General features: G+C 43.5%; 1 protein-coding gene and 1 long non-coding RNA gene across 4 annotated transcripts in view; one reads left to right on the top strand and one right to left on the bottom strand.

Moving 5' to 3' along the window:
* LOC135055755 (CMP-N-acetylneuraminate-beta-galactosamide-alpha-2,3-sialyltransferase 2-like) overlaps positions 1 to 15,601 on the bottom strand; it is a 195,453-nt gene that overhangs the window by 79,755 nt on the left and 100,097 nt on the right. For 2 of the 3 annotated variants that reach the window (XM_063960178.1, XM_063960177.1), the window contains exons 2-3: positions 2,560 to 2,615; positions 1,742 to 2,213 (exon numbers count right to left, since the gene is read on the bottom strand). In XM_063960178.1, the coding sequence (XP_063816248.1) occupies positions 1,742 to 2,032 (291 nt within the window). In that variant the 5' untranslated portion in view covers positions 2,033 to 2,213; positions 2,560 to 2,615. Of the gene's footprint in view, positions 1 to 1,741; positions 2,616 to 15,601 lie in introns of all 3 variants that reach the window. The other variant, XM_063960176.1, reaches the window with a different exon arrangement.
* The window catches only part of LOC135055757 (uncharacterized), a 172,970-nt gene that overhangs the window by 81,540 nt on the left and 75,829 nt on the right, over positions 1 to 15,601 (top strand). The gene's annotated exons all lie outside the window — the stretch shown is intronic.

Raw genomic sequence — 15,601 nt, 5'->3', positions numbered from 1 at the left:
TTCTATGGCGGAGCACCTCCAACTGGGGTCCACTGGGCTGACTGTTCTTGGTCTTAGGGTCGAAACTGCAGATTCTCGATTCATCACCACTGATCTCCCAAACAGAGTTTGAGTAGCCACCATTTAACCATGGCCTGCATGTTGTGACATCAAGTCACCCGAGCCTCCTTTTGATGGCACTCAGTGTGCAGAAACCTCAGGCCAAGCTTTTCATGGAGTATCAAGCTAATGGATCCACATGAAATGTGGACCACACGCAAGGATGTGCGGTGAGCTAAATAGCTCAGGAGGCACTGACTAGCACCAGAGCCAGATCTACACACAATATATGAGCCAAAACATACATCTGGGCATTCTAGACAGGTGCAGCAGTATAAACTCCTGGAAATTTGGTGAGTTTTGATCAGAGATGTGCAGATAAGATAAACAAGTGAGGCACTGCCTCACCTGCCATAGACTTTTTACTCCAGAGTTTTGGCTATAAAAATTATTAGAATAATGCAAAGATGATATTTCAAAATAATTTTTTATATTTTTCATATACTTTACGCAGGCAAAACTCTGGCACAAACATTAGTATGACAGGAAAGGATCTGCCTCACCCCACCGCACGTCACTGGGTCACCACAGTCACCTGGTGTCCACCTCAACTATGACCCGACACAGGTCTGCCGCAGTGCTCATTTTCCAGGGACCATCTCCTGCACCAAAATTCTGCAAACCACTCAAACACAGTGGTTTGAGATGATGTTTCCTCCCTAAAGGCAGCTCGCAGTAAGTTAAAACTCTCCTGCTGTTGCAGATCACTCTTGTAGTTGTAGAAGATCATGGCTCCAGTGGCTTCTGTTGAGTTTGTGAAGGAAGTGATCATGTGGACTTCTTTGGTGTGCTGTACTGCTTATATACGGTTCTGTACCTTGATATTTCACAGAAACTTTAGTCAGAGATTATAGTTCACAACCTAATAGGCAGATTGTGTCTACTCTACCTACAGATGTGTTCTCGCTGATCTTTCATGCAATGCGTAAACTTATTACACACCCCTAATATTTAGCAGTTTCCCACAATTTTTTGGTGTATTCTACTTTACTTATATTGAATGTAGTGAGATTCTCGAGGGTTTTGGCTTACCTATAGGAGGCTTTGCGCAGCCATTGAGGATCCTTTTAATTTTTGGTTTACCAATCTGCCCCTATTGGCACCAGGAACACATGTACTTAACACATTTTTTTAATTTTGGAGAGCAGCAGGTTGATCACGGATGGTGTAGTTTAAGGCACCCTGCAGATGTCTGTAGGGTATTCCTTTAAATCTGTTCCCATATAACAGATATTAATATAAAATCACAAAGCAACTGATAATTACATTCTTAAGATTTGCAGTTTTCAACAGCAGCAAATTAAGTGTTACAGGAACAGCGTTCTTATCCATTTCAACAAAGATGTACTACTACTGCATAAAATGCAGGCATTTCTTTTTCAGCAATTGGCTATTCATTTAAATTATTTTCAATCAGAGCCAAACATGGAATTCACAAGATTTATACTGTATGTTGTTACCTAACCAAATCTCCATCATAAAAAATCTAAAATAAAATCTGACCAAAATAATACGACATATCTTGTCTTGAATGAGCCATTTTTTAAATAACCGCTAAAGGGTTCATACATTTACAGCAACTCCTATCATACAGACAAGTCAGTAATATCGTATGAGACTCTTAATTTAGAATTTTACTCACCAGCCACCATTGTAGAACATGGTCCTCTATCAACTGATTTTTCCTCATTAGGAGAGGTTCAACAGATCCATTGAAATGTTTCTGAAACCATGGTGTCCTTTGTGTCACTGTCTTATACTGTCCACACATGGGCACATTATTTGCAGATACCTCAACAAGCTCCACTGGATTTGAGTAATCAGGGCAGAAATATATGTAATAAACCAAGAAGGCGAGCCCACATAACAGAGGTGGGATCCATACTGTCCTTCTGTGGGAGTTTAGTCGGCAGAACCAGTGAATACAGTGCATTGTAATAACTCCAGCCCCTTGTTTGTCCAGCTGAAGAAGACAACAGTGTATTGTCTTCTATGATGTAAAGTTGTTTTCAAAGCTGATCATCGTCCACAAATATGATGAAGTGGAGTGCTGGATATGTAGATTAAGGATCTTAAACTTGAGGTTATGTCTGAGTAGCAGCTTACACCAGACTCTATGTCAGAAATACATTTGAAGAAAATTATAATTAAGGTAGATGGGAAAATTGTGCAGAATATTGAAGCAGATGACTGAACATTCCATACTATTACCACCAGACAACCCTAGTCAAAATATAAAAGGAACACTAAGAAAGTAATTTAGTACATGTATGAAATGGATTGTATATTGTAAGACACCATAAAAGAAAATATTCAAAAGGGCAGAAAAAAAGAAAAAAGGTGTTCTATGTACATAGATAGATCATGTAACTTAATAGGTGTTTCCTATAGCGACTTCAGCTTTACTCCCAAATTCGTTCGTAGAAACAAGTTCTAGATTTGCAGGAAAATAGTAATTACTTGAGGATTGATATCTTCTTTTCTTAACTTCAAAAACGGCAACTTCCTTGGGAGGCCTGAAATATATATAGAAAACATTTAATTTAGAAGGTTATAATCATGGGGGCCAAAGTATGCAAATAGAATTCAGCCACAGCATAAAATAAAGTCTTGCATTAATTATACACTAGATATAAAAAGACATTATATTAGAGGAAATACATAAACAAATACTGTACGAAGTAAACTAATTCTCCAAGTTTAGTATGTTTACTTTAGATGAAACATAGCGCAAATTAACAAGTCTAAGGTCAGGGCTTAGTCTGTACAAACTACAAAGAAAAAAAAGGAACTCTGCCACAAATTGCATCACAAGACAGAGACGTTGCATGACCAGCATTAAACAAAACTCAGAACAAAACCTTCTTAAACAGGGAAGCACCATCAATTTATTCAGAAGAGAAGCACCATTGCAAAACCAAAACAAGTGAAAAATCACATGGCGTTATGTTCTCATTATGGCTCCAAGAGCAGAGGGGTAGGACATGATGACACGATTTGCAGAGAATCATGTCATCACACTCCGTATTCCACCCAGTTCGCCAAACATTTGCATATTTACAGGAGAGTAGGCAAGTATGATACATTTTGTCTTTACATGCAGGTAAACTGCTTTAATAATAAACAATATGACTTAGCTTCATTTAATAAAGGTTTTTTATCACTAAATTATAAAAATTTTCTATTTTTAAACCTTTTTTTTATTTATTTGATTACATTTTCTCTGTTTCTAAGAAACAGGATTAGGACCCCAAGTGCCTGTACACTGAGGGCGGAATCCTATTAGATGCAGTGATTTATCGTATGGTAAAAACTGGCTTTTTAGCCCCGATAATGCTATTGGGTTATCCCATGTGTTATCGGGCACTATATCGTCCAATAACACGTGGGATCTATGATAACATCACGGACCCATGTGTTTGACATCCGATAATGGGTCTTCTAGGGCTGCTTATCGAGTATAAGTGCCTGCTTACGGGGCTAATTGGATAACCCCAGGGAAATCCTTAAGCAGCGGTAACTCACCACAACTAATAGGATACCGCCTAATTCATGTAGCAGAGAAAAGCCCTGTTTTGCGGAAAACAGGGCTTTTCTCTGCTTTCCGCTATTCACAGAGTGGTTTACCTGGGAGAAGTTCCTGACTTCTCCAGCGGCATCACCGCTCCGTGGCTGAATCGCATCAATATACTTTTGTATGGTGAGTACGATTCATGAAGGAACAGAAAGCTCAGTTTTCCGCTTCTCCATGGAGTTCAGGTTCGCCATCTCAGGATGGCGCAACCTGAACATCGGTGCGGAGAAGACAGGGAAACTCAATGCTCTGCATGCGCAGAGGGACCTGCCGGCTGACCCCAAATTGCTACTTAGCATAGCTGTATATCGCATTGAACCGATGCGATGTATAGTGATAAGTTACAATTCATTTTTTGTTTTTTTACATGAATAGACCCCTTAGTGAGAAGGAAAAAATATCCCCCCCCCACCCCACCCACATACAAACACCACTATGCATAGCAAATTGTGTTTTTCCTTGTAGACATATATGTAGTGCCCATCTCATACATACCTGCTCCCAACATTCGGAGGACTACAAAGTTTGATGGGGGCATGGACTCTGTTATGCATTTTTTATTTTTACGAGAAAACACCATTATTTCTGCAGTATACAGTACCTCACGAGTCCCAAACATGCCAGGGTCTACACAGAAATCTCTGATTACACAGGTCTACGGCTAATCTATTGTTTATATATATATCTCATTGTCGGACTTAAAAATGAATGTGGATTTTGAATTTTGGATAAGGGATACTCAACCTGTATTCAGTAAACATAGAAAGTGGCAAAGGAAAAACCAAAACGAAAAAAGGAACGCACCCCGGGATGCATTCCCTAACAGCAAAGATGCGGCAGAGAATGCTGTGATGGCAGCTGGAATGGCACAGGTGTTCTATCTCTGTATTGGGTAGTGAAGTAACTACTAATAGGGAAGACACTGCTAACTTCAGCTAAAATGAGAGTAGATATGTGTATACTGTAGGCAGGGATTTTTTATATCATATGTTTTCAGAAGTAGAAAGAAATCTACTGTATTCAACCTTCTGTTGGCAGCAAGATATGGTCTCTGTACAGGGGGAGGAGGAGCAATACTCAGGGGAGGGATGTGAAAAGTTGACTTTCCCCCATGCATTTTCGTGAAACGCTACCTAACTCTCCATCAAAAGATAGCGTAAACTAAAGCAATCATAAAAATACCACAAATGACGAAACGCTATGGGGGTAATTCAGAGTTGATTGTAGCAGCAAATTTGTTAGCAGATGGGCAAAACCATGTACACTGCAGGGCGGGGATGGGAAGGGGGGGGGGCAGATATAACATGCGCTGAGAGTGTTAGATTTTGGTGGGTTATAGTGTTTCTGTGCAGGGTAAATACTGCCTGCTTAATTTTTACACTGCAGATTAGATTTCAGTTTGAACACACCCTACCCAGATCTAACTCTCTTTGCACATGGTATATCTGTGCCCCCCGGACCTCCCCCCCTCCTCTGTAGTGCACATGGTTTTGCCCAGCTGCTAACAAAGTTGCTGCTACGATCAGGTCTGAATTAGGCCCTATGTAAGTGCTTCAAACTGCTGCTGCTGTGCCTCTCATAAGTAGCTCAATCAACCACCTTCAACAAATCTATATACAGTTATAGTGATTCTCACAGTGCTGCTGTTAATGCTCAGTAAAAGGACATTGTGATCCTTTTCTGTAACAAGTTATGCCAACAATGTTTCCTTTTGGATCTGCTCTTCTGTGGCAAAAATAAATTCCAAAGTAACTTTCTAAAGGGCCCTACACATATCACGATGCGCCGCCGAGGTGCCCGACGGCCGATACGGCCGACGAGCGACCCGGCGGCGGGGGGGCAGTGACGGGGGAGTGAAGTTTCTTCACTCCCCCCTGTCACGCGGCTGCATTGAAGTGCAGGCAAATATGGACGAGATCGTCCATATTGGCCTGCATGCACAGCCGACGGGAGACCAGCGATGAACGAGCGCGGGGCCGCGCATCGTTCATCGCTGGAGTCTCCACAATGAAAGATATGAACGAGTTCTCGTTCATTTATGAATGAGATCGTTCATATCTTTCAGAAAATCGGCCAGTGTGTAGGGCCTATAAGGATAAAATTTTATGCAATTTGCCATCCACAGAAAAAAACGTCCTTTAGAATCTTTAAAAAAAATCAAAATTTGTATTCCCTTAAAACTCAAAAGATCAGCAAAGTCCTCAATCATAAAAAACTTGCAGAAATATCCGAGCAGCCTGCACATCTATTACATATTGCCCCTGATCTCTGCCAAGACCACTGATAGATTTCAAGGTCATTATAATATCATCTATTCTGTGCCCTTCTCTCTTCATGTTATGTTCAATTTCAAGTCTTTCCTGATAAATGTTGATGTGCAGCCCATAACGTATTTCAGTCACCCTTCTCTGAACTTTTACCATTGTCCTGAATGGTTTTATTTTTTTAGATATAGAAGATTTGGCTCCATAACCCCCCTTTTCCTGTTATTAAATACCTCTCCAGTTACAACCCACTTCCTTTATTCTGTTGTTGCTGATATAACCATTCAGTATTCTGCTTTTGGAGGTTTGTATCCCACATTTTAGATTTTGTTGTATTCATGTAAGATTTCACACTTTATTCCTTTCCTCTAGATTTTCTAGATTAATAATTATTTTATCCATGCGGATAATAAACAGGTGAAACTCAGGAAATTAGAATATCGTGCAAAAGTTCATTTATTTCAGTAATTCAACTTGAAAGATGAAACTAATATATAATATAGACTCATTACATGCAAAGTGAGATATTTCAAGCCTTTATTTGTTATAATTTTGATGACTGTGACTTACAGCTTAAGAAAACCCCAAATCACAGAAAATTAGTATATTACATCAAATCAATAAAAAAAGGATTTTAAATACAGAAATGTCGGCCCTCTGAAAAGTATAATCATGCATATGTACTCAGTACTTGGTTTGGGCCCCTTTTGCATGAATTACTGCCTCTAATATTCTGAGTTTCACCTGTACTTAACCCACAAGGGTTAAGTAGTGCTTAACTAAGGGGGGGGGGAATGGACCATAAGTATACCAGGCTTCTCTCCTGGAACATCCAGGAGACTCACAAATCTTGGGTGTCTCTCCTGGAAGCCTAAAAGACTGGGCAAGTCTCTCAGGAACTGGCTGGCCACTTCATGAGTGAATGGGTGGTCTAAACTGCTGATGACACATACTGCGCTGAATCACACCATCGTTGCCCCGCCCCTGCTTCACAATGACTCAATCACACTGTCATGCCCAGCCATGAACCCTCACACCACCTAGTTGGTCACATCACGCAACAGTACAACTGACCTGGTTGTCCTCTCCCAGAGGGGACAAACAGAAAGCTGGAAACTATGATAAATGACATAAATAAAGACTAACACAAAGGAAACTTTTTTTTGTTGCAAATATGCTTTTTTTTACCGATTCTGAAGCAGTATGAACACAGAATCAGTGTACAATGTCATAACAATATAGTTATGAAGAGACATCGATGACACACAGGTGTCCTGCAGATGTATGAAACATACACTACTTACAGCAATAAAGAATTGCATACATTAACGACAGACGCAGGGGGTAGGTGATGGCGTGCTGAGAGACGACACAGGGGGAGGTGATGGTGTGACACAGACGACACGAGGGGGAGATGACGATGTGGCTGAGAGACGCAGGGGGAGATTGTGTGGCTGAGAGATGCAAGGGGGAGACGGTGTGGCTGAGAGACACAGGGGGGCATGAGGTTTTGGTCTGGTTGAACCACTTTTGTATGATGCAGACCTCATTAACATTCCTACTAAACAGGCACGATGTGATCTCCTACATGAATAGCATACCTCCCAACTTTCTCCTTGGCAAAATCAGGACTCTTGCCGGAAAGGGGGCGTGGCCTCGCTCATGATGGGCATGACCTCGTCTGAATGGGCGTGGCCTCACCAAACACCCATTTTCCCTGCCTTTTGGGGGCATGCCCAGCGCTCACCAAGCAGCTGGGCTGCCCCCGCTCCCCTCCCAGCAGTGAATACATGCCGTGCATGTGCGCACAGCAAGTATTCAGTGATCACCGGCTGCTTTGCAGAGCAGAGCAGTGGGTGATCAAAGGCTCTCCCAACAGCCCCCCCCCCCCCCCCCCCCCCCGCCCGCGGGACACTGCTGCCTGCAGATGGGACAGCGGGACCGACTGAAGAAGCCGTATTCCTTAGAGAATACATTTCTTCAGAGGTTGCACATTGTGAGAAACCATCATATGGTAAGGTGCATGTGGAATTGAAAAGAATGTTTCCTGTGTGACGTGAAACAGGTGGCGCGTCATGTAGACACGCCCCTTCTGGTGAGTGACCATGCCCATTTTCAGCACACGTACATAATTTACTGTGTGTGTTATTGTGTGTGTGTGTGTGTGTGTGTGTGTGTGTGTATATATATATATGTGTGTGTGTGTGTGTGTGTGTGTGTGTGTGTGTGTGTGTGTGTGTGTGTGTGTGTGTGTGTGTGTGTGTGTGTGTGTGTGTGTGTGTTGGGGGCGCCATTCCTAATCTTGCCCTGGGCTCCGAAAAACCTAGTTACGCCTCTGCCTGAGTACAATCAAGGGAAAACCCTAGATACTTCCAGATTGTCTAATGTCGGTTTGTTATGAAGATGCCTCTATGATTGCAATTATAATGCTTGATGTTTTTAGTTTGAGTGATTTGTAATCAGTCACAAATTCCCCACATGGTCCTACATTTATTTAGTTACTAGCCAAAGTGCAAACATGTAAAATCAAATATTCTTAATTCAGAATCAAAACACTTCTTCATAACTAAAAGCCACAGTTACTTAAAATAGCAGCTGTGTGTGCTCTATTATTTAATAGCTGTCTGCCTCTAACAAAATAGTATAAAAATAACACAAACTGCCTATTTAGTCAGGCAAGCTTCCTAAACACAGGCACATTTTCCACCAAAAAGCACCTGGCACACAGTGGATGTCAGCCAAACCTCCAGGGTCCATAAAAGGTGGAAAAAGATCTGTACTCAACTCGTATAATAATGTGTGTACTCAAATCATATAACAGAAAATAAACATGGGTACAGTATATAGCAGAATTAGAGATGCTAGCATGTAATTCTTATTTCCAGAGAGGTATTGTTGGAGGAGCAGGATTACTGCTGTACGGCCCTGGTATTTTGGACACGACAACAACACCATTTAGTGACCACCAGACATTGGGGCAGATGTATTGAGCCTGGAGAAGTGATAAAGTAGTGATAAATTGCAGGTGATAACGCACCAGCCAATCATTACTGTTTCAAAAGTACCAGGAGCTGATTGGCTGGTGCGTTATCACCTTCCACTTATCACTGCTTTATCACTTCTCCAGGCTTAATACATCTGCCCCATTGTACCTGATGCAGAGGTCAAACAAATCGCTACAGCCACACATCCGCATATCTATTAATGGATCTACATTCATAGAGAACATTTTTATCATTATTACCGTATTTGCCAGCGTATAAGACGACTTTTTTGCCCTGAAAAACATGCCTCCAAGTGGGGGGGTCGTCTTATACGCCGGGTGCACTTCAGTTGGGATAGACATAGCTCCCATAGTGGCCTTCCGATACTCGCCCGGTGCGATACAGGGGTGCCAGCCTTTTCGGCGTGACCGGCCCGTTCTGCTCGGCGGGAAGCAGCGGTGCTCCGGCCCGCCCCTCGTCTACGCAGAGCTCGCACATGCGGACTTGCGCACTAGTGCCAATTACAGGGAGATGCAGGGACTGGCCGGAGGCGCTGCGGTCGCGTTGTGGCCGTACAATGGTGACAATGACAGGTACTGTAATGGCACTAATACTAATACTAATGGCACTCATGTGAAACCGGTAACAATAAATGCACACAAGGGTATACTTTTATACATTTTTGGAGTGTTGCTTGCGCCGAGGAGGGAGTGTGTTTTCTTTAGTGAATTACGTTTAATAAACTTGCACTGTTTTATGTTTACTGTACATGTTTGATAACAAACAGCCTTGTGACAGTTTTCCTGCATGTCATAAGCATTAGAATATAAATTAACATGTTGAAATCAAATCTGATGTTCTTTTACGTTTTATTTGGTGCGTGGAAGGTGTGCGGAAGAGGGGGTAGTCTTATACGGCGAGTATATAACAAACTCTATATTTTGAGTGGAAATGTTGGGGGTCGTCTTATACGCCCAGTCGTCTTATACGCCGGCAAATACGGTAGTATTCATAATAAGTGCACATCTTCACCTCCACCTTTAAATATTCTTATTGTAACAGAAAGCTGTACAGAGAATTACATCTTAGAAGTGTCTCTTAAAATCACTATAGAGAACATATATTTAACCAATGCAATATCATGTCTGAATATTTTACTTTAAAACAAAATGTAAATAAATGTTTTAACAACTTAAAGAAGAAAAAAACAGTTGAAAGTAGTGATGTGCACCGGACATTTTTCGGGTTTTGTGTTTTGGTTTTGGATTCGGTTCCGCGGCCGTGTTTTGGATTCGGACGCGTTTTGGCAACACCTCCCTGAAATTTTTTTGTCGGATTCGGGTGTGTTTTGGATTCGGGTTTTTTTTACAAAAACCCTCAAAAACAGCTTAAATCATAGAATTTGGGGGTAATTTTGATCCCATAGTATTATTAACCTCAATATCCATAATTTACACTCATTTTCAGTCTATTCTGAACACCTCACACTATTATTTTTAGTCCTAAAATTTGCACCGAGGTCGCTGGATGGCTAAGCTAAGCGACACAAGTGGCCGACACAAACACCTGGCCCATCTAGGAGTGGCACTGCAGTGTCAGGCAGGATGGCACTTCAAAAAAATTGTCCTCAAACAGCACATGATGCAAAGAAAAAAAGAGGCGCACCAAGGTCGCTGTGTGACTAAGCTAAGCGACCCAAGTGGCCGACAAAAACACCTGGCCCATCTAGGAGTGGCACTGCAGTGTCAGACAGGATGGCAGATTAAAAAAATTGTCCCCAAACAGCACATGATGCAAAGAAAAATGAAAGAAAAAAAAGAGGTGCAAGATGGAATTGTCCTTGGGCCCTCCCACCCACTCTTATGTTGTATAAACAGGACATGCACACTTTAACGAACCCATCATTTCAGCGACAGGGTCTGCCACACGACTGTGACTGAAATGACTGGTTGGTTTGGGCCCCCACCAAAAAAGAAGCAATCAATCTCTCCTTGCACAAACTGGCTCTACAGAGGCAAGATGTCCACCTCATCATCATCCTCCGATTCCTCACCCCTTTCACTGTGTACATCCCCCTCCTCACAGATTATTAATTCATCCCCACTGGAATCCACCATCTCAGGTCCCTGTGTACTTTCTGGAGGCAATTGCTGCTGGTGAATGTCTCCACGGAGGAATTGATTATAATTCATTTTGATGAACATCATCTTCTCCACATTTTCTGGAAGTAACCTCGTACGCCGATTGCTGACAAGGTGAGCGGCTGCACTAAACACTCTTTCGGAGTACACACTGGAGGGAGGGCAACTTAGGTAGAATAAAGCCAGTTTGTGCAAGGGCCTCCAAATTGCCTTTTTTTCTCCTGCCAGTATACGTACGGACTGCCTGATGTGCCTACTTGGATGCGGTCACTCATATAATCCTCCACCATTCTTTCAATGGTGAGAGAATCATATGCAGTGACAGTAGACGACATGTCAGTAATCGTTGGCAGGTCCTTCAGTCCGGACCAGATGTCAGCACTCACTCCAGACTGCCCTGCATCACCGCCAGCGGGTGGGCTCGGAATTCTTAGCCTTTTCCTCGCACCCCCAGTTGCGGGAGAATGTGAAGGAGGAGCTGTTGACGGGTCACGTTCCGCTTGACTTGACAATTTTCTCACCAGCAGGTCTTTGAACCTCTGCAGACTTGTGTCTGCCGGAAAGAGATGCAACGTAGGTTTTAAATCTAGGATCGAGCACGGTGGCCAAAATGTAGTGCTCTGATTTCAACAGATTGACCACCCATGAACCCTGGTTAAGCGAATTAAGGGCTCCATCCACAAGTCCCACATGCCTAGCGGAATCGCTCTGTTTTAGCTCCTCCTTCAATGTATCCAGCTTCTTCTGCAAAAGCCTGATGAGGGGAATGACCTGACTCAGGCTGGCAGTGTCTGAACTGACTTCACGTGTGGCAAGTTCAAAGGGTTGCAGAACCTTGCACAACGTTGAAATCATTCTCCACTGCGCTTGAGTCAGGTGCATTCCCCCTCCTTTGCCTATATCGTGGGCAGATGTATAGGCTTGAATGGCCTTTTGCTGCTCCTCCATCCTCTGAAGCATATAGAGGGTTGAATTCCACCTCGTTACCACCTCTTGCTTCAGATGATGGCAGGGCAGGTTCAGGAATGTTTGGTGGTGCTCCAGTCTTCGGCACGCGGTGGCTGAATGCCGAAAGTGGCCCGCAATTCTTCGGGCCACAGACAGCATCTCTTGCACGCCCCTGTCGTTTTTTAAATAATTCTGCACCACCAAATTCTGCCTCTTATGGAAAGCGGTGATACAAAGCGTAGCCTGCCTAGGAACGAGTTGGCATTTGCGAGATGCTGCTACTGGTGCCGCCGCTGCTGTTCTTGCTGCGGGAGGCAATACATCTACCCAGTGGGCTGTCACAGTCATATAGTCCTGAGTCTGCCCTGCTCCACTTGTCCACATGTCCGTGGTTAAGTGGACATTGGGTACAACTGCATTTTTTAGGACACTGGTGACTCTTTTTCTGAGGTCTGTGTACATTTTCGGTATCGCCTGCCTAGAGAAATGGAACCTAAATGGTATTTGGTACCGGGGACACAGTACCTTAATCAAGTCTCTAGTTGCCTCTGAATTAACGGTGGATACCGGAACCACGTTTCTCACCACCCAGGCTGCCAAGGCCTGAGTTATCCGCTTTGCAGCAGGATGACTGCTGTGATATTTCATCTTCCTCGCAAAGGACTGTTGGACAGTCAATTGCTTACTGGAAGTAGTACAAGTGGTCTTCCGACGTCCCCTCTGGGATGACGATCGACTCCCAGCAGCAACAACAGCAGCGCCAGCAGTAGGCGTTACACTCAAGGATGCATCGGAGGAATCCCAGGCAGGAGAGGACTCGTCAGACTTGCCAGTGACATGGCCTGCAGGACTATTGGCTTTTCTGTGTAAGGAGGAAATTGACACTGAGGGAGTTGGTGGTGTGGTTTGCAGGAGCTTGGTTACAAGAGGAAGGGATTTAGTTGTCAGTGGACTCCTTCCGCTGTCACCCAAAGTTTTTGAACTTATCACTGACTTCTGATGAATGCGGTCCAGGTGACGTATAAGGGAGGATGTTCCGAGGTGGTTAACGTCCTTACCCCTACTTATTACAGCTTGACAAAGGCAACACACGGCTTGACACCTGTTGTCCGCATTTGTGTTGAAATAATTCCACACCGAAGAGCTGATTTTTTTTGTATTTTGACCAGGCATGTCAATGGCCATATTCGTCCCACGGACAACAGGTGTCTCCCCGGGTGCCTGACTTAAACAAACCACCTCACCATCAGAATCCTCCTTGTCAATTTCCTCCCCAGCGCCAGCAACACCCATATCCTCATCCTGGTGTACTTCAACACTGACATCTTCAATTTGACTATCAGGAACTGGACTGCGGGTGCTCCTTCCAGCACTTGCAAGGGGCGTGCAAATGGTGGAAGGCGCAAGCTCTTCCCGTCCAGTGTTGGGAAGGTCAGGCATCGCAACCGACACAATTGGACTCTCCTTGGGAATTTGTGATTTAGAAGAACGCACAGTTCTTTGCTGTGCTTTTGCCTGCTTAAGTCTTTTCATTTTTCTAGCGAGAGGATGAGTGCTTCCATCCTCATGTGAATCTGAACCACTAGCCATGAACATAGGCCAGGGCCTCAGCCATTCCTTGCCACTCCGTGTCGTAAATGGCATATTGGCAAGTTTACGCTTCTCCTCAGACGCTTTTAATTTTGATTTTTGGGTCATTTTACTGAACTTTTGTTTTTTTGGCTTTTACATGCTCTCTACTATGACATTGGGCATCGGCCTTGGCAGACGACGTTGATGGCATTTCATCGTCTCGGCCATGACTAGTGGCAGCAGCTTCAGCACGAGGTGGAAGTGGATCTTGATCTTTCCCTATTTTACCCTCCACATTTTTGTTCTCCATTTTTTAATGTGTGGAATTATATGCCAGTATCAATAGCAATGGCCTACTACTATATATACTGCGCACAACTGAAATGCACCACAGGTATAGAATGTAGATGGATAGTATACTTGACGACACAGAGGTAGGTACAGCGGTGGCCTTCCGTACCGTACTGCTATATATGCTGGTGGTCACTGTGTCAGCAAACTGCAAAACTAAAATGCACCACAGGTATAGAATCTAGATGGATAGTATACTTGACGACACAGAGGTAGGTACAGCAGTGGCCTTCCGTACCGTACTGCTATATATACTGGTGGTCACTGTGTCAGCAAACTGCAAAACTAAAATGCACCACAGGTATAGAATGTAGATGGATAGTATACTTGACGACACAGAGGTAGGTACAGCAGTGGCCTACTGTACCGTAATGCTATATATTATATACTGGTGGTCAGCAAACTGTGCAAAACTGAAATGCACCACAGGTATGGATGGATAGTATACTTGACGACACAGAGGTAGGTACAGCAGTGGCCTACTGTACCGTAATGCTATATATTATATACTGGTGGTCAGCAAACTGTGCAAAACTGAAATGCACCACAGGTATGGATGGATAGTATACCTGACGACACAGAGGTAGGTACAGCAGTGGCCTTCTGTACCGTACTCCTATATATTATATACTGGTGGTCAGCAAAATTATGCACTGTACTCCTACTATATACTGTCTACAATGCAGCACAGATATGGAGTGTTTTTCAGGCAGACAACATATACTGGTGGTCACTGGTCAGCAAAACTCTGCACTGTACTCCTCCTATATAATATTATACTGGTGGTCCCCAGTCCCCACAATAAAGCAGCACACTGAGCACAGATATGGAGTGTTTTTCAGGCAGACAACGTATACTGGTGGTCACTGTCAGCAAAACTCTGCACTGTACTCCTGCTATATAATACAGCTGCTCCCCAGTCCCCACAATTAAGCAGTGTGACCACAGATATATGCAGCACACTGAGCACAGATAAGGAGCGTTTTTTTCATGCAGAGAACGGATAAAACTGGTGGTCACTGATCAGCAAAACTCTGCACTGTACTCCTCCTATATTAATATACAGCTGCTCCCCAGTCCCCACAATTAAGCAATAAGTAAAGCAAGCACAAATATTTGTATCAACAATACACGGAGAGGACGCCAGCCACGTCCTCTCCCTAACATTTCCAATGCACAAGTGAAAATGGCGGCGACGCGCAGCTGCTTATATAGAATCCGAATCTCACGAGAATGCGACAGCGGGATGATGACGTTCGGGCGCGCTCGGTTTAACCGAGCCATACGGGAGAATCCGAGTATGCCTCGGACCCGTGTAAAAAGGGTGAAGTTCGGGGGGGTTCGGTTTCCGAGAAACCGAACCCGCTCATCACTAGTTGAAGTAAATCAAAAATAAGACTCTATGAAGGCAGCATATTGTAACCAATTCCAGATGAGGCTTGCATCACATTGCTGATATTCAGTACTCGGGGGTTAATATAGGTATGTAAACATCAAGTTTAAACGGGGGACATGTATCAACCTGGAGAGAAATAAAGCACCAACCAATCAGCTCCTATCATTTTTCAAACACAGCCTGTAAAATGACAGTAAAATGACAGCTGATTGGTTGCTACTTTATCTCTCTCCAAGCTTTCATACATCTCCCCAAATATGTTTCTGCAGGGA

Source organism: Pseudophryne corroboree, chromosome 3 (assembly GCF_028390025.1).
Source record: "Pseudophryne corroboree isolate aPseCor3 chromosome 3, aPseCor3.hap2, whole genome shotgun sequence".
NCBI lineage: Eukaryota > Metazoa > Chordata > Amphibia > Anura > Myobatrachidae > Pseudophryne > Pseudophryne corroboree.
This window is presented reverse-complemented; position numbering and strand designations above follow the sequence as displayed.